Source organism: Mytilus edulis, chromosome 12 (genome assembly GCF_963676685.1).
Source record: "Mytilus edulis chromosome 12, xbMytEdul2.2, whole genome shotgun sequence".
NCBI lineage: Eukaryota > Metazoa > Mollusca > Bivalvia > Mytilida > Mytilidae > Mytilus > Mytilus edulis.
This window is the reverse complement of record NC_092355.1, coordinates 43,044,373-43,064,890: the sequence shown is the minus strand read 5'-3', so window position 1 is coordinate 43,064,890 and position 20,518 is coordinate 43,044,373. Positions and strand designations below refer to the sequence as shown.

The 20,518-nt window shown below is 31.9% G+C and overlaps 1 protein-coding gene across 1 annotated transcript; it reads left to right on the top strand.

Moving 5' to 3' along the window:
• Window positions 1-453: 453 nt before the first annotated feature.
• LOC139497088 (adhesive plaque matrix protein 2-like) lies at window positions 454-20,314 on the top strand. Its single transcript, XM_071285142.1, has 16 exons — window positions 454-1,263; window positions 3,566-3,653; window positions 6,676-6,786; window positions 8,356-8,463; window positions 9,433-9,540; window positions 11,143-11,250; window positions 12,120-12,227; window positions 13,708-13,923; window positions 14,944-15,051; window positions 15,756-15,863; window positions 16,965-17,072; window positions 18,121-18,228; window positions 18,509-18,616; window positions 18,826-18,933; window positions 19,417-19,530; window positions 20,122-20,314. The coding sequence occupies exons 1-16, from the start codon at window positions 937-939 to the stop codon at window positions 20,124-20,126; spliced, it is 1,941 nt and encodes a 646-aa protein (XP_071141243.1). The 5' UTR covers window positions 454-936; the 3' UTR covers window positions 20,127-20,314.
• Window positions 20,315-20,518: the final 204 nt, after the last annotated feature.

Sequence of the window (20,518 nt, the reverse complement as noted above, 5' to 3'; positions counted from 1 at the left end):
ATTTTTATCTCGTAAATACGAGATAGTTTTCTCGTAATTACGCGTTAATTTTCTCGTAATTACGCGATAATTATCTCGTTCACTTATAAACTCGTAAATACGCGATAGTTTTCTCGTAATTACGAGATGAAACAAATATCATATTACGCGATAATTATTTTTTTTGTGACCCTTATAGGCTTTCGTATATACATTATTGTGGCTTGAATCAAATACTCTAATACTTTCGGTCTGTTTTAAATTGTAGTTTAATTAGTTTAATAGAAAACATATCACATAATAAGTCACAAATGTCATTTTGCTTTCTATTTCAATTGTTACATTTTCATTCCCAGGTGACTTTAAACATCATCAAATATGTTTCAACCTAATTTAAAGCATTAATAAATGATAACAAAATTAGTTTCACATGAGCACTTACTCAATCCTATGGTATATATTATACGTTTCCGGTTTCTGGTCAAATACAAACAAACAGTGCTACATGATGTCATTTTGATTGTATTACCAATACGTTGATGTGTCTTTTAGAAGTTTTATGAGTGCTATCTGTCATTAAATTATTGCTTACGTTATTGTTTAATAATCAATATTTCAAAGCTCTTTTCTATTTGTTTAAACTGTTACTTAAATGTTAACATAGTGTTACGTCAACCCCCGTCAGAACAACCCATTATGTGTCTATTTAATTATTTTTGCAATTTGATTTTTTGATTTCTCTTGATTCAGAATATTTGTAATGACAGTAATACAAAAGATTTTAATGGGTGTTTATAGAGTCAACATTAAATTTTCAAAAGGTTTAAAGCACAGTACAAATCGACAATCTAGTCACAAAATGTGTAATGCCGACTGCATTTAACTTTTATTAACTATTAAAACAATTAAGAATTCCTCAGTTTTATTTTGGATTTTAGTCAATCATTTATTCTCATAATGCACAACCAAAAGGATATGCTGCCAATCGTCTTCTTTTGCATAATATCAAGAATACTCAAAATCTGCAACTGTTACTGCAACAACGATGAAAATGTTACCGGTGGTGCCTTCACCGATGGTACCTATATGGATTCATATGTCATAAGGGCCCACTCTGGTACCGGGCCGAAAATGTGTATTAGAGATTGTTTATTACAATCAGATTGCAATGCCGTAAATTTCAAAAAAGCAGACTGGACGTGTGAACTGTTATCCATTTCAGGAGGGGATCAGTCGACGGTACAAGCAGATTTTTTTTATTCATCCATTACTGGGTGGACTATGGTAAGACTATATTTTTATGAACTTTATGGAAAGAAATGTAAGAAATTTATGGAATACAAACGCTATTATCGTCTAACTGAGGCTCAGTTCCAAGTAATTCGAATCGATTCGCATGAACTAATTCGAATAAGTTTAATTCGCAATAAAAACGTTTTACGTCCTAACGTTAATTCTAATTCGAATTACAATGCTCGTCAAATTCGCTTTACTGTCCAAACGACGTAAGCTTTGAATTCGTAATTACAAATTCGCATTTCAGCCAAAAAAAGAAAAAAAAAAGTGTGTGAACGCGATTTGCGAATTCGATTTACATTCGATTCGAATTCAATTCGAATTTAATGAACGTATGAACGAGGCATTAATAGACATGTATATGTTGTCAAAAAACACTTTAACAAATCTCAAAAATTATTTATTGAAAATATTTCAATTCTACATAATAAAATTTGTCAAAACAGTACTGTACGGGAAGCGTTTACGCGCCGCATACATGTATATACTTTTTTTCTTTTTTGTGTTATTTCGTGAATATTTGTGTTTTGTTCTATCTTGATAGGACCTTCAGTACTTTTTTTTTTTTTTTTTTTTTTTATATATCTGAACTGGATTTTGAATAATACGGCATTTTCACACTTCTCAAAACGTCGCGTGCTCTTACGTGTATAATTATGGTAAAATCGTTTGATGTACAATATGTTTTGGTAAATGACTGTCACAAAATACATTGTCAAGTTCTGTCTCGGATTACGGAATAAAACAATTACTGTCTTTGTAAATGTGTTGTTTATTTGACTTTTTTAAAACTGAAATTCAAATCGGACTTTGGCCTAATTGAATATTAAGTATCGGTTTTTCAAATGCCAGTTCAACCACATACGTATACTCCCCTCACCAAAAGACATTAATTGTACAATATCACCAACGTATTACAAATTTCATCAACATTTTAAAAATGTGCACAATTTGTAATATTCTCTTGTTTCTCGAGTAATTTTAAATGCAATTAAAGTTGCTTGTTTGATACATTTAAGTGCAATAAATCAAAAATATATAGACCAAAAGAAAAAGAAAAGACTCACAGGTTTTATGTTGGATTGAATTAGCACATACAATGCACCAAAACTGTTACTTATAAGTACGCTATTGACAGTGTTTTGTTTATCAGCACAGAGAAATAACTTTGTCATTTGACCGTGACGTCATTAATGTTTTTCATGGTTTACTCCGGCTTAAAATGGAATTTAGAATTGAGTTATAAGGAATATCTGTCATATTTGTTCTGTCTGTTAGAAATAACAAATGTGGTGCACACTTTATAATAACATGCTACGCGGGTTATTCAGTTTGCACCACATTTTTTATGTTATTCCCTCATAGACAGAAAACTCATTCCTAATAAAAGACTAGATAAGTTAATAAGTTTTGACTCAGTAATTAATTTCTCTTTCAGTGTTCGATCAATTGTTTTTTGGGTTTTTTTTCAATCTGTAGCTTTTTACTTATTTTACGCTGTATATTGCATATACTAATGTTTTTCATTTGTTGACAACTAAATAGAACGTCAAAAAATCCCCATGAATTAGATTTATTAAACAATTATCTCAGATGGTGCCATTAAAACAAAATACATATATGGTTTGGCGATATCTGGTCACAGCTTTTATTCATAATATGATAGATTCATATGATATATAATATATATAGATAGATAGATAGATAGATAGACCATAGATGTATATGTAGATAGATCTATGGTCGGTTACCCGAAGATAATATGGCAACCAGATAGATAGATAGATATATATGAAAATGTAAAGATGCACCGTGGGATACACTGGTGCTTTAAATTAAAAAAAAAACACCGTGGGATACACAAGTGTAGTCTGTATTATCCAAAAACATAAAATTTCATAGTTAACATTAAGATTCTATGCAGCGAATTCTGCCATTTACTGGGAATCTATTTATGGTGCTCAAAGTTCAAATAAAAGTAACTTTTCTTAATCGCGAACAATTTAACACCATCAGTCAAATCTGTATCACCACTGTCACCGACACAAACCTGAAAAATAAATACAAAAGAGCAGTATCTCGTACAAAAAAAAAGAGTGGGAGGGCGGGTTTTGAATTTAAACAGCTTGCTTGCTGCGATGAAATTCTAAAAAGGACTAAATTACGTCATAAAATATAACGTCACTCATGTTAGGTAAATCTAAAAACATGAAACACAATCCGTCAGTGGCCACAGCGATAACTGAATTTAAGTCTATTTACTTAAATTCCATTACATTTTATGTTTCAGAAATCTAATCAATGCTGGCCTAATCCGTGTTTTAATAGAGAGGAATGTGTTATTGCCAAATACGGTTATCATGTCTGTATCCCTGTAGGTAAGTTGCCTTTCACACTTGCTCCAATGGTTAAATTGAACTGTCTTTTTAACTGCATGTTGTTTTATTAGTAAACAAGTCGCATGTTTCGATTGATCGTCTGCTTGTCAATAACTTGACTTGAAAAACTTTTCAAATTTGATGACGACAAATTATTTTTCAAGTGCTTTAACTTTTTATCTAAATTAATGGAACAACGTCGTAAAACAAATGAAATTCAATATAACAAGAATCGTTGAAATTATCCTTTCTTTCTTTTTTTTACGACGACTCATTTTTCAAGTGCTAAAATCTTTTTTTTTTTTTTATCTAAATTAATGGAACAACGTCGTAAAACAAATGAAATTCAATATAACAAGAATCGTTGAAATTATCCTTTCTTTGGTTTTTTTTTACGACGACTTATTTTTCAAGTGCTAAAATTTTTTTTTTTTAATCTAAATTAATGGAACAATGACGTTAAACAAATGAAATTCAAAATAACAAGCATCGCTGATTTTTTTCTTTTTATTCGGGATAACATATATAAAGTAAATATATGAATGAATCTACCGAACGAAAAAAGGAGTAGGTCCGGTAAGGGCCGATTTTGGCCTCAAATTTCAGGTTTCTAACGAAAGTTTTTGGAAACTTTTTAAACACTTTAAAAGTGTCTTTTTCAATTGATTCAATTAGTTTATGTGAAAGATTTTAACTGGTTTAATCATTAAAAACGCTCCGATTCAAACTTAAATATGACAAATCTATTAAATATGCAAAATATCGTAACTTTTCGGATGGTTTTTGTCAAAAATGAAAGTTGCCGCATCCCTGTTCATCCTCGACCTTTATATATGTTATGTGTTATCACCAAATACAATTTACATTGGCAATATTATAAATGTTCCTTTATTGAAAAGCACTTTACGCCCATTTGGGCCAATGGCTTAAAACATATATTGATGATGTTCTTTCCATTAACAATCCGAACTTTTTCGATTGGGTTCCATTAAGATATCCACTAGAACTAGAAATTAAAGAGACAACAAACACGGCTTTTCCCGCCTCATTTTTAGACTTGTACCTCGAATTTGACATACACAGACATCTCAGTACCAGAATCTATTACAAACGAGACGATTTTGATTTTGAAATTATTAATTTCCACCACCTTAGTAGCAATATACCAACTTCAACTGCATATGGAATATACATTTCCGAACTTATTCGGTATTCAAGAGCATGCAGCTCCTACTCAGACTTTGTAAAACGTCACCAGTGTCTGGGCAGAAAGTTGATGAACCAGGGGTATGTCAAAGAACGTCTCGTCCTTTTTCTAAAAAAGTTCATCGGAAGGTACCAAGAACTTGTTGATACATATTCCGAATCAACTTCATAAATATTACACGATGGTCTTGAAGTATAGATGTTGCGTACTGACGTTGTTTATCATCGTAAGAACGTGTTATATTATTCAAGCTTAAATATGAAAAATCTATCAAATAAAAAAAAACGTCACTTTTCAGATGTTTTTTTTGTCATAAATGAAAGTGGTCGCATCCGTGTTCACCCTTTATATGTGTTTTGTATTATCATCAAATACAACTTGCATTTCAATATTATGAATGAACACGTATGCGGCCACTTTCATTTTAAACGGAAACCGTCTACAAATTAACCAAAATGCTAAAATTTTGAAGATTTCAGTGATTTAGCATGACTTAAATTTTAATGATGATAGAACGCGATATTTGTGCATTGTATTGTCATAAACAGTTCATATTTATGTAGCAGAAGCATTTTACTTTCCAAAATATAGCTTAAAGATTGCATTTTCACAATTTTCTAAAACTCCTATATTTTGAATCGTTAACAAATATACCAGGATTATAATTTATAACACCAGACTCTCGTTTTCTTTACACGTGACCCATTAGCAGCCGAATCAAACAGTTTTTTAAATAACGAAGTTTAAAGCATTAAAAACCAAAAGATCCACAAAGTTGTGCCTAACCTGTCTTTATGATGCTTTTTTTTTTGCTTTAGATTTTTTTGTCAGATTTTTGGAATCCTTTTGCTTTACCAATGTAGTGCCATTAAGGAGGGGCGAAAGATACCAAAAGCACTGTCAAATGCATAGATCGAAAATAAACTGACACCGACATGGCTAATAAAGAAAAAGACAAACAAACAAGTAGAAATACACAAGAAACAACATAGAAAACTAAAGTTTAACACGAATCCCACAAAAAACTGGTGCTCCGGAAGGGTAAGCAGATCCTGTTGCATACATGTATGTGGCACCCATCGTGCTTATGATATTATTAATCCGGTAAATAGTCTAATTAGGTAGGTCACATTGGTGAAAAGGGAAGGGAATAGTAGTTACGACATAAGGAACATTTCCGTCTATAATTAAGAGATAACTGTATTGTATTTGAAGCTTTAAGGGCGTCCATCGGTAGTTTTACTGTCGCAAATAGTTTACCTGGAGACGCTTCAGAATGTAATAAAATTTGATAAAAAGAAGATTTTTAGGCGCAACAAGTGAGTTTTTTGTTTATTATTGTAGAAATAACATGTCAATACATTCCGAAATTCAAAATGTCGGCTTCCTTAGTTACAGACAAGGAGATAGAGAATTTTGAACACTTGTTACAAAATAATTGCATTAGAATATAACAGTCTACCAACTTGTGATGGCGTCCGTAAAATTAACGAAGGGATGATTTTGACTTCACCATTTGAAACTCTTGTTTTTATGGCTTCCTTGTGAGCGTCAACACTCTATCAAGGAAAGCATGATAGGAAATCTAAATGATACAAATTCAGCCTGCTAACCCCTACTTTTCTTTTCATAAGGTATTACATATAGTTTAAAAATACATTTTTGAGGAAAGTTCTTATAAAATCCTTGCTAGTTTTTCATATTTTGCCTATGTAAAATGTACGAAAATCAAGAGAGTATTACCTGTACCAACGAAACCCACGAAAAATGGTATCCAAAAAATAATGGATCCACAATACCTCTGTTCCTTTTCAGATGACCGATGTCAACCTCATCCATGTTTATATGGCGGTACTTGTCGTAATGCTGTCGGTGACGGATTCCGATGTATATGTCCTAGTGGATACTCTGGTGATAATTGTGAAGGTAATAGAATACTGAAAACTCAATATTTGTTTGCTGATAACGCATCTTATAATCCATAAATATATCTCACACCTGGACACACTTCGAAAAATCTGGCATCCTTTACTTAAACTTTCAGTATCACAGAAAAACAATGCTTGCTTCTCTTTGACAAATACGGAATATTTGTGTTGCTTAATTTACTTTTTTTTTTTCTTTTTTTTTGGGGGGGGGGGGGTTTAAACATCCCAATATAAGGGAGATAACTCTGATTATGTAATTTTCATTAAACGATGAAGGAAAAACAAATATGTAACATATATGATCAACGACAGCCACTGAATTACAGGCTCCTGACTTGAGACAGGTCCATACATACATAATGTGACGGGTTAAACATGTTAGCGGGATCCCAACCCTCCTAACCTGGGACAGTGGTATAACAGTACAACATAATAATAATACTTTATTCAGGAGCAATACAGCTTATAGAATATACAATTTTACAATATTGTTTTTTTTTTGAATGCATCTGTGAAATATAAATCATAGAACATAAGAACGAACTATACAAATTAGTTGAAAAAGGCTTAACTCATGGCCGGGTTCTTCTACATCCAAACAACAAAAAGACACTAGGTAATACAAATCTGAGAGTATTCGCATTTAACTGACAGCTCGTTCAAAGCCACTAACAACTAATAACCTAGCCATCTAGGACTGAATTATCAATCCATCAATCCGTACACAGTTAACATCAAATAGATTTAGTATAAAGACGTCATAAACAGTTAGAGAAAAACATGACATTGTACAAAGCCACGATACAGGTATCGACAATCGACAGATTGTATATTGTATAGTCTTTTTAACATTTTCACGAATTGTATATGTTGTGTATAAGTTATCTTTTTGTACAAATTATAATTTTGGAGTGAAATACAAATTCTTCGTAGCACTGACACTTGTTCAACAGTAATTAAAATCATGATGCGAGTCATTATATTAAAGTTTGAAATGACGGTTGTATCGCGTCTGTTTACGAATTTATGCGCGATTGGATCTAAAAGTTATACTCTCAGATAATTTGCCAATATTTCATTTCCATTTTCTTTCGCAATTATTTTCCAAAATTTGCTGGCAGGATATTTGTTTTCAAATGACCATGATAAGGAAAGTTTGTTAAGATTATTTTCTTCACGGTACAGTGGAATCTTTATATACAAAACCACCTTTAATTTTCAAAGGGGTACACTCACTATCCAAGTTTGAACACTAAATTGTACATAACTTAAATAAAAAAAAAATAAAAGAGAGCATATAGTGTGTTATAAAGCAACCCCGAACAACTTTATATCACAAATCAATTCCTCTACAAATTAATTAATCTCATGTCAATTGCGCTCTCAAAAAACACATAATTTGTTTATTTACTTAACTTTATGTATTCTTGTGACCCGTTGAAGACCCATTGGTGACCTTCGGTTGTTATCTGTTCTTTGGTCGGGTTGTTGTCTCTTTGACATATTTCCCATTTCAATTCATAATTTTATCATGCGTTGTATTAACATGTAAGAGTTTGTTTTGTAGTCACACCCTGCACCAGTGCGCCATGCTTTAACGGTGCTACATGTGTACTAGCAGGATCTTCATACACGTGCACCTGTCATCCTGGATACTATGGTGGGAGATGTGGTGGTAAGTGTGATTACTAGAACATTAATGTTTACATGCTAATTTATGATTAGTATATTGTATAGTTTAGTATATTGTTAGCGACATTACCTCATGTATATTAAAACGAATTTTATACACAGTTTATCAATTAACAGAGTAAAATACAAAACATGAGACAACCGAATCAACACCAATCAGATATTTGCTTCAATATTCGTTGTTCTGTAAATCACAGAATGTAAGCCGGTATTTATTTTCATATGTTCGTTTACCACATAACGTTAGCTGGTTTTTAGTTTGAAATTTGTAATTTCGATATTACATTATCAAGCTGGTATTTTAGTTGAGTAGATTTGCTTATAGCCTGGCATCCCGGCCCAATCTAGCTGCGCGTCGCTACGCCAGGACCCCAGTCTAAGTTGCTTATTACAGACTATAAGCTGGTATTTAGTTTCGTAGTTTCGATATAACATTATCAAGCTGATATTTAGTTTCGTACATTTGCTTATCGCAGAATGTAAGCTGGTATTTAGTTTAGGAGATTTACTTATTACTGTTAGCTCGTATTTATGTTCGTTTGATTGCTTATCATAGACTGCAAGCTGGTATTTATTTTCGTTGAATTGCTTATTATAGACTGTATTCTGGTATTAAGCTTTGATGATTGGCTTATCATAGACTCTAGCCGGCTGGTATTTAGTTACATAAATTCGCTTATCACAGACTATAAGCTGACATTTAGCTGTTTAGTTTTGTAGATTTTGTAACCACGGAATGTAATCTGGTATTGAGTTTTGTTGCCTTTGCTTATTGTAAAATGTAAACAAATACGTATAGGTAGATATATTCATCCCAGATTACAGAATGTTAACGAACAGTTGTAATATCAGTATTTTAAAATTATCATACTTTCTATATTTTTCAAGCAATATTATTGGTACGAGCTTTTTTCAAGTTCTTGACTTATTTATACAACTATTGTAATTCCAGGGACACCTTGTACACCTGTGCCGTGTTTAAACGGTGGTATTTGTACAATAGATGGATCAACATATAACTGCACGTGTCCTGCAGGAATTAATGGAACCAATTGTGAAGGTAATTCATCATGTCAGAAAAAAATCAGGAGATGTTGTATATTTCCCAATGGAACAACTAGCCACCAAAGGTCAAATAAAGTGAATGTTAGCAATTATAGGCAATGAGAAAAACCCATACAGTATAGTCTATAAAAGCCTCCGACGTGAAAACTATCACACAATTCATTTAAGAAAACTAAAACTCTAAATTAGTTTACTATTTCGGCTTATATCCAAGTTTTCTAAATACATTTCTGCCAAGCTCGCAACTTTTGATATAGGAAGACAAGCGAGTTCTTGTGAGTCTGGATATCTGTTTTCAGAGGCTATCTGTTGTTAACTTTTCTTCGATTTGGGAAATCACAGGTTTTATTCCATTGGTGGTTACACTACAGTAAAATACCGTGATATCCCAGTTAACTAATAAACCGAATATTTCATATGTAAAACAAATTCTGTAATATCACGGCTATGGATTCAAGAAGTTCTCACTGTTGCATTAAACATAGCGAGATCATTAAACAAAAAATATCTTCCTTGGCATTTTACTATTTTAATTACAATAGACATCATTGTAGTATATTTGTGGTTTTTCCTTTGGCCCTCAACTTTAAGCCATGCACTTGAAGTGAACTGATTGACATGTGTTATGATAATGCACTACTCTATACCCTGCAATTTGCTTGTCATAGGAACAGCAGAGAATACGAAGAACTTGTACAGTGCATTAAATTCGATCTGATGAGTGTTTTTGTTGTCAAATGATGACCAATTTTCTTAATCAAATACAATACAGATACTATTAGATAACAAAACATCGTCTGTTTGTTCTGTTCCCAAAATTTAAATGTTATTTATGCGATTGTCATAAAATTGAGAGGTTTAACTACTATGAAATCAGGTTTTATTCACCATTTTCTGCACAAGAATAATTTATTTGAACTTTTGATTTTGTCATTTCATAAGGAACTTTCCGTTTTGAATTTCGTTTCAGTTTTTTGTATTTCATTTTTAATTTGGTAGGGACCTACAAAAGGTATAATCTATAAACAAAAAGGCAATGTTATATTTAAGTATTCATTTGGATAAAAAGCAATGAGGTGTAGATTAGAACATTAAACAGCTACCACAAGACTCAAGAATTAGAAAGACATAAACAGAGCAATAGACAACATAAATATACATATACCACCCACACTTATAAATCATTAAGATCGATTAAGTATACAAAGTAAGAGTGCTAGGAAAGAATTAAAGAAAATGAATATTTTAAGGAGGTAGACCTAGGTTAAGGGAAATAACTCTTAAAATCATCAGTACGTTTGTGTCAGCCATTTTCATAAATATGTTCTAAGCTTCTTGGATACATAGATTATTTCCAATCTGTTTCAGGAAAATGCTTAAAATTCATTGACAAAACTTGACTTTAACAAACGCATAACTGATTTAAAGAGTTATCTCCCTGAACCAAGGTCTACCCCCTTAAGTACATGAATATATTAACACTGCCGTTATCGACAGGATGGTGTGTATTTCAATGACATACTGACACTAATACAAACAGTATTTTGCTTGAAAATTTAAATATTTATAACATGATTAAATGAAATATTTTTTCTAGTTACACCATGCACTTCCCAACCATGTTTAAACAGTGGAACCTGCAATATAGATGGCTATGGATATAATTGTGGCTGCCATAATGGATTTTCAGGATCTGTTTGTGAAGGTATATATATATATGTAAGAGGGACGAAAGATACCAGAGGAACAGTCAAACTGATAGATTGAAAATAAACTGAAAACGTCATGGCTAACATAATTGACAAACAGACAAATAATAGTATAGAAGACACAGAAAACTAAAGACTAAGCAACACAAACTCCACTAAAACTGGGGGTGATCTCGGGTGCTCCGGAAGGGTAAGCAGTTCCTGCTCCACATGTGGCACCCGTCGTGTTGCTTATGTTATAACACATCCAGTAAATAGTCTAATTCGGTAGGTCACATTCATGAAAGGGAAGGGGATTGTAGTTACGATATGAGGAACATATCCGATATCATTTGTGAAACGGTTATTCCATAACGGTCAACGAACTCATGATGGCGTCCGTAAAATTTACGAAGGGATGATTTCAACTTCCCCATTTGGAACTCTTGGTTTAATAGCTTCCATGTGAGCAGCAACCCTCTTTCAAGAAATACAAGCACGGGAATATCGTATCAATTGGGAGATATATACCCCGTATGCAAGTGCTGCTGGAAACTTATAAAATGCGGATTCGTTTACGTTTTTCATTGATAATGGTCTGAAAGGATTTCACACAGAGTCTTTAGCATGTATAAATTACAATTGAAAAGAAAGAGAACAAAGGACAAATATTTTAACAAAAAGAAAAAAAAGGCATATCAACTACAAACACTGACCCTATTCAGACCATCTTTGTTTACGTAGAGCCTTTTGTATTTAGACATTATAATTGATAAAAAGAACAACGGACAAATATTTCAACAAAATAGAAAAATGGCATAATAACTACAAAGAAAGACCCTATCCGGACCATCTTTGTTTACATATGCATATGGTTTTTTTTCAGTGACACCATGTGAAATAAACCCATGTAAACATAACGGCACATGTTCACTATCTGGACTCTCGTATATCTGTTCCTGTATAGATGGCTACTCTGGAAAAAAATGTCAAGGTAAAGTAATGTTTTTAACCTGATTCACTGTCCTATATCTGCTTACCTCTAACAACAAGGGAGAGTTAGATAGCCGTATGTTTTAATGTAGAAAACAAGCCCAAATAGGCATGTTTTAATCAAATATTTTCGTGTTAAAAAGATCTTTTGGAAACCGGACTGGCAATGCTGACAGAAAGACTGAGCGGTCCACTTTTAATGATTTTTTTATCTTGGCAATTTTATAGTTTCAAATATTGAGGGTAGCTATTTCCGGAAAGAACAAAGATCTGTGATTGTTGGACCCTTTACATGTATGTCACGCATTTCTTCTTGAGCGTAGAGTTTGTCTAGACAACTGTTCAATTTAGATATCTTGCAGGTATCGATGATTATTATTATAACTTGTTGGAACTGTTGCATAAATATGCTTTAAGTCATGTATGCCCACGAACAATATTCAATTCACGCTGATGTTAATTGCTGCTAAATGAGAATTTAGTAGAATCAATATGTCAGAGTAAAATTGTTAATCCAGTCAATCGTCAAGGTGAATTCACCTAAATAAAATAAATGTAAATAACAGTTTCATGTTGTCTATGTACGACAAACAGATCAAAATAGATTTATTTTGTTCCCCAAAATGGCCTGATTTTAAACTAGATTTTCGCTTACCTAACTGAGTACCAGAATGTATTAACACAGATTAGGTAACCTGTCGAAAAACTATATACTATGGAGTCAAAATAAAACTGAGAATGGAAACGGAGTCTGTAAAGAGACAACAGCACAAAACAGTCGGTAATGTGAAAAAAGTCTACTGATTGTCTCTCTTGAAGTGATAATGCCACATAGATATAGGAAGATGTGGGATGAGTGCAAATGAGACAACTCTCCATCCATGTCACAATTTATAAAAGTAAACCATTATAGGTCAATGAATGGTCTAAAACACGGAGCCTAGGCTCACACCGAACAGTAAGCTATAAAGCAATTACTAGTGTAAAACCATTCAAACAGGATACGAGAAAAGAAAAAACACTTATGAACCACATAAACAAACGACAACAACTGAACATTAGCTGTTGTCCATTTAAACATACATGTTTTAATGAAATGTGTTATTAAATGTTTTGACATGAATATCAATAATGTGGTCATTTTTATAAATTTCCTGTTTACAAAACTTTGAATTTTTCGAAAAACTAAGGATTTTCTTATCCCAGGCATAGATTACCTTAGATGTATTTGGCACAACTTTTTGGAATTTTGGATCCTCAATGCTCTTCAACTTTGTACTTGTTTGGCTTTATAAATATTTTGATATGAGCGTCACTGATGAGTCTTATGTAGACGAAACGCGCGTCTGGCGTACTAAATTATAATCCTGGTACCTTGATAACTATTGAACTAGTTTTAAATGCTTACAAAATATCATCCAAATCCGAAGAACCACCAATTGACATATATTTTACCTTTAACTTGTTTATTATTATTGCAGTGACCCCATGTACCGGTCCTCCATGCTTAAATTCCGGAACATGTACCATAAATGGAGCTGACTATTCTTGTGCGTGCCCCTTTGGAATATCAGGACCTAATTGTGAAGTTACTCCTTGTAGTAGCAGCCCTTGTTTACATGGTGGTTCGTGCAATATAAATGGTGCTGCTTACACTTGCTCGTGCGCAGATGGGTATTCAGGAGCAAACTGTGAAGGTAAGTGTCACTTATTTCCTTACGTGATTTAGCAGATTACTGTATACGTATATTGTATATTAAGCTTGGCTTTCGTAAAACGTAGATTTTACTTTCGCAAATGGATGTTACTTAGCGACGCGTAGCGGAGCTAGGTGAACGGATATATGCCACAGTAAAATCAAGTTTTACGAGGGTTGAGTTTAAAACGCTGATGTGAATTAAGTTTTTTATCCTTCATTGAACTTTTGATGTCGTCCCTTAGTTAAGGACTGGTAAAACGTGGAATATAACCATTCATAATATACCTTAGCCGTATTTAGCACAACTTATTTTAGGAATTTTTGATCGTCAATGCTCTTCAATTTTGTATTTGTTTGGCTTTTATACTATTTTGAGCGTCACTGATGAGTCTTTGATAACTATTGACACCACTGGGTCGACATGAATATCAATTATATGGTCATTTGTATAAATTTCCTGTTATAAAGCTTTGAATTTTTTTGAAAAACTAAGGATTTTCTTATCCCAGGAAGAGATTACCTTAACCGTATTTTTTGTCCCCAACGCTCTTCAACTTTGTATTTGTTTGGCTTTTAAATTATTTTAAGCGTCACTGATGAGTCTTATGTAGACGAAACGCGCGTCTGGTGTATTAAATTATAATCCTGTTACCTTTCATAACTATTGTAAACGACCAATAAAAAATATTGTTACAAACGAATAACATTAGAATGATACATATTCCGTTGAATATTTCGATTTAAATATAATAATTTACAATTTTTGGTTGAAGCATATAATTCCATTAATCTATATTTGGTTTTTTTTCTCTTTCTATCTTTATTAACTTAATTATACTGCCGCTATTTTTTATTTTACAAAAGATTCAACTTGCTGACAAGGAAAAATAGTAGGATGTGCCTGACTACATATAATTCAACTCGTATTACAATTCGATATGAATCATGTTCAAGAAACAAACAGAAACATAGAAACTCTCTATCTCTGTCTTCATATTTTAAATGATTGTTTTTACAGTAACGCCATGCACTGTCAATCCATGTTTTAACAGTGGTGTTTGTTCAATATCCGGTTCAAGCTACCAATGCTCATGTGTGAATGGTTATTTGGGAGTGAACTGCGCAGGTTTGTATTTTTAAACATATATTATTTTACAAAAGGCTTAATTGTGCTTGATTATGCATGGTTAAAATTAAAACATAGCATATACATTTAAACATTTCGTTTCATCTGGAAAATTTCAAAAATGGTACTTGACAATAGATAAGGACTGTTTATAATGTGGATTATTAGATTTCCCCAAAAAAACAAGTTACGATTTTATGTTAATGGTATGCTGTTGCAGTCGTTCGTTTGATCAGAGAAATGATTATTTTAAATTTGATATAGTTTAAAGGTCTAAATATCATTAGGCTGGCTGAGATTTTATAGGACACGTTCCAGTTCGAGGGTAATATTTATAAAATAAATACATGTAATAGGAGAGTATTTTTGATTTCAGGTTGTTACCTAAATTACCTTTTTTACATTTTAACATAATGGCATACACCAACAAATGATTGAAGTGTAACTTTGACAGATTTGACACCTTTTATTATTACGATTTATGTCCCTTATTGATTTTGAAATATTTTTTTATTAAGTTAACTCATTTATCAATAAAAATCAGGTGATAATCTCAAGAAATGACAAAAACCAATGACCACGTATGACGTTACTAACTTACAAATGAAATAAAATTGAAGAATCGAAAAAAAAAATGCTTCAAGTTTGAGTAGTATTAATGAACCTATTTTAGAATAGTGTTATTATAGTATTTTGATTTCCAGATCCCCCATGCAGTAATGATCCATGCTTAAATGGTGGTAGTTGTTCTATTACTGTAACTGGATACAAATGCGCATGCTCAAACGGGTTTTCTGGAACAGATTGTGAAGGTAATTTCTTTGAATAGCATTAATAATTCATTAAATACAGTTCATACTTGATAGTCTCCGTTGATGAGTTCACTTATCATTTATAACAGGTTTAAATTTTGAACGCAAGATGCGCGTTTCCTCTACCAATTCATAAGCGACATGTACAATTCAAGAAATGCTTTATTGAGTTATAAATAACTTTGTGGTACAACCTACTCAGCAGGGATTATAAACATATATTATTGAAACAGTATTTTCGTTTAATAATGGATGGGATACAAACAAATGTTTTAAACAAATGTGGACAGACATATGATTGTATCTTTATGCATAGCCAGTATTTGATGTTTTGGTTACAGTCCTATAATTTTGATTTTTAGACCAATTTAAATCGTATCTTATCTTATATATCTACCAAAGACTTTTGTGTGACGCTCAAATCATACATCAACCAGTTGATACGATATGCCAGAAATTTTATTTGTTACTGGTAACACGAAAGATGCCACCTGTGGAACAGGAGTGAATTGGATTTCATTCTTTTAAAGGTTATTTCCCTTGACAAATTTAAAAAAAGATGTGGGTAATTGCAAATGACACTAAGAGTCTAAGATTAATAACCAATGATGTGATCATCTACAGGCCTCATTAAGATCTTCCGCAAATAGCAAGATAAATCGATACTATAAAGTAAGCAATAAATCCCAACAAGAAACTAAATGTGCAGAAAACAAAAAAAACAGCATTCCAAGTTAAGCTATAAAGTAGCATCAATAAACACAAAGCAATTATGTCTGACAGTTTAAGTTTCCTGTGAAGTGTTTTGTGGACGTCAGTTTGTATTCATGAGGTTTTACTTTTGAATGTATTTAAATTGTACCCTTTTTATAGTTTTATCCTTTTTATTAACTGCAGCCCATATCAAAACGCAAATTGTATTCTTTATTACACCCAACAAAACAAGAATTTACCATATAATAAAATAGGCTAGTGGAGCCGAAAACTCCTTCTCTGATCGCGATATTTGTTTCTATAAAGTTACACATTGAATACCGATGAATAATGAAAGGAGCTGTAATAAAATCTTTACATATTTCCTTTTCATTTATTTCTTAACAGTTACACCATGCAGTGGGGATCCGTGTTTTAATGCAGGAACATGTACTATATCCGGTTCCAGTTATCAATGCACATGTGCTAATGGATTTTCTGGAACCAATTGCGAAGGTATTTTAAAAAATCATAGTATCATTGTGCAGAAAGTTTTCTACAAATGAAAATTAGTATATCAAGTCAGGAATGTGCCAGTTGTTATCCATCGTTTGTTCTTTTTGGGCTTTTGATTTTGCCATTTAATTAGGGGTGTCCTGTTTGGAACTTTCCTCGAAGTTCGGTATTTTGTTATATTACTTACCAAAAAAATATGGACTAAGATCATTTCAAAAGAGATAATGTGAATTGTTTTCCCCTTTCAAATGATTTATTGTTTATTTTAAAGTACAATGTATAACTGTACCAATATGTGACTACTGTTATGCTTTCTGTATAGTAACATCTTGCATTGTGAAAAAATGTCAATGAAACAACACATTTCACTCTACACACTGTATAAACGAATGTGAAAGGAACAGGATTTATGCTCCGTTTATATATTTTTTCTTTTGATTCCTCTATTCTATAGTAACACTGTGTAGTGGGGATCCGTGTATGAATTCCTGTAAGGTTTTTTTAAATCCAAACAGTAATTGTGGTAGATGTTTTAAATTAGTTTGAATACAAATTTTAAAAAATAAACAAAAAATATCCAAAAACAAACTCACACGATGTCTTATTCAATTTCGTTCTATTCACTCCCCCTCATTCAACGTACAAAAACATGTATTTGTTTTATAATGTTTATGACGAAGATGATTACGTAAGAATACATAAAGAACCCTCATTTTAATCTACTTTACTTATTATTTTCTTAAATCAACACCATGGAGCTGTGTACATGTCGGAATGAATGAACATGTACTGGTTAATGTTCCATTTAGATATGTTCATACGGATTCCAGGGAACTAACTGTGAAAGTATTAACTTCGAAAATGTTTCCCAAACATATACAATGACAAATTTGTATCAAAGGATTTTTAAAAACATGAAATATAATTTTACAGGTCAATATCTCACTTTTCATTAACAAAATTTGTCTCTCTTTAATGTGTATTTTATATATGTAAATTCAACATAAATTTTTATTAATGCATGTATCTTCTTCTCGTTTCTGTATAGTAACACCTTGCAGTGGGGATCCGTGTTCAAATGGTGGAACATGTAGTGTTTCCAGTTCAAATTATCAATGCACATGCGCAAACGGGTTTTCTGGAACTAACTGTGAAGGTAGTTATGTAGAAAAACTGCTTAATATAGAAAAAAAACTATAGTGTTGAAACATTTATGTTAAAAGTTAAAAAAAACAACAACGAAAAACACAATTTTCTCATACAATATTACTAGATTTAATTCTTCAATTTTGTTCCGCTTTTTCTTCTTAAAATGTAAGAAAAAAAGTCAAGATTTAATCAATGTCTTTCTACATTTTCTTAGTATAATGGATGTAAACGGAACATGAGTTATTATACTGTGTTTTATGTCTTGTTTTCTTATTCCTTTGTTGCAGTAACACCTTGTACTGGGGATCCATGTGTGAATGCAGGAACATGTAGTATTTCCGGTTCCAGCTATCAATGCACATGTGTGAATGGATTTTCTGGGACTAATTGCGAAGGTAATTCTGGTAGTGAAGTATTTGAATGTAAAATATAAATCTGATGTTTTAAGTTTAGATTAAGTAAGTATTAAATCATAAATTAAAAACTTTTACATAATACAAAATCACATGATGATGCATTTAATCTCAGAGTTTTTTTCTTCAAATGTTTACCTTTTAACTGTTATGGAAATAAAACTTCTTAATGTATTCTTTCTTTTTTATAGTCACGCCTTGCAGTGGGGATCCGTGTTTAAATGATGGAACATGTTCTGTTTCCGGTTCCAGTTTTTATTGTACATGCGTAAATGGATTTTCTGGAGCTAACTGTGAAGGTAAATAAAATCTACAATAGTAAGAAAAAAATATGTTTATATTTATTTTTCACCATTTGAATCTTCATATATTTGTTGCAAAGCATGCCAATATTCATATTGATGTTAAGCTCAATAAGTGTATTTTTTTTTTGTGTAATGAGAGAAAGATTTGTAAAAGCATCTTTGCTTGTTTGTGATTTCTAGATATTTTTGTAAGTGTATTATATTGGTTTATGATGATTTATATGAATACTAAGTATTGTTTAAAGTTACCCTATTCAATAAAGAGATGTGTCCAAAATATGGAGCATGTACAGTAACTGTTTTTTGGTTCTAAAGACCAGAGATATGTGTTATCCATAGCGGGCTTCTATGACTTATTGTAAAAGCTTGTCAACCAATAAATTTGAAAAATTATCTAAAAAAGGATTGCGCTTATTTTCTTTCCATTGTCTTACATGTTTTTAAAACAATTCATTCTTCTATTGCTGTCTTATATAGTTACACCTTGCAGCGGGAATCCGTGTATGAATAATGGAACATGTACAGTAACTGGTTCCGGTTCTACTTACTATTGTACGTGTGCAAATGGTTTTTCTGGGACTAACTGCGAAGGTAATTTAACTAGAATAACATTTGTATCAAATAATTTCATATTCAATGATTTTTATAAACGTCATTATTTTATGGTCGCGTCATTTTTAAAACAGTATTTTTTTAATTTTTAACAAAGTTTTCTAGTTTTTAACAAAGTTTTTTTTGAATTGATTTGCTTTTGAATAAAGCTAAAATAATTTTAAGTTGATCAGATGATATACATCAACCTTGATGGTATGTTTTGAAAATTGGCATAGTTTATTTTTTTCGTAGTTCATCTTTGCAGTTTGACGTATTCAAAATGCACTATTTTCTGTTATATACATGTATATGAATGCACATGTGGTTTTTGATTTTTGGGTAATAATTGCGAAGATATAATAATTTAATCCGCTAAAAATGATAGAAAAGAGAAATGTTGTGTATTTGTGCCAGATGCGCGTTTCGTCTACAAAACACGTTAGTGACGCTCAAATAAAATAAGTTAAAAAATTGCATGGTCTAAAACATTTCATGCATAGAAGAAATAATAAAATAAAACTGAAAAAAAAATTAATACACTAAACTGAAAGTCTTGCAAAAACTACATTGTGTAAATTTATATTGCAGCTTAGTAAAGACTACAATTTTGTTATTCCATAGAAGAAGACCATCTAAGAGGATAACTCATTGTTGGCAGTATGTGAGCATGAGTATGCCACGCAGTTCATTCAGTGATATTACAACTTATGTGTAAACCTTCTGTTGGTTCATGCATGAATAAAAGCAAACATTGTTATTGATACGCCTTTCAGGTACCCATTTGCACTCTTTAAACTTTTCTAAGGTTTTATGATTTTAATTTTTCTCTATTGAGTGTTTTAGATTAGCCATGGAAACATTTATAATAATGAGTTGACCTGGACTATGTTAATTTTCTTACCTTATATACGTGTTTCGATGTAAGCAGATGTAGTATGAATGCCAATGAGACAACTTTCCATTCAATTCACAATTTTTTATAGCC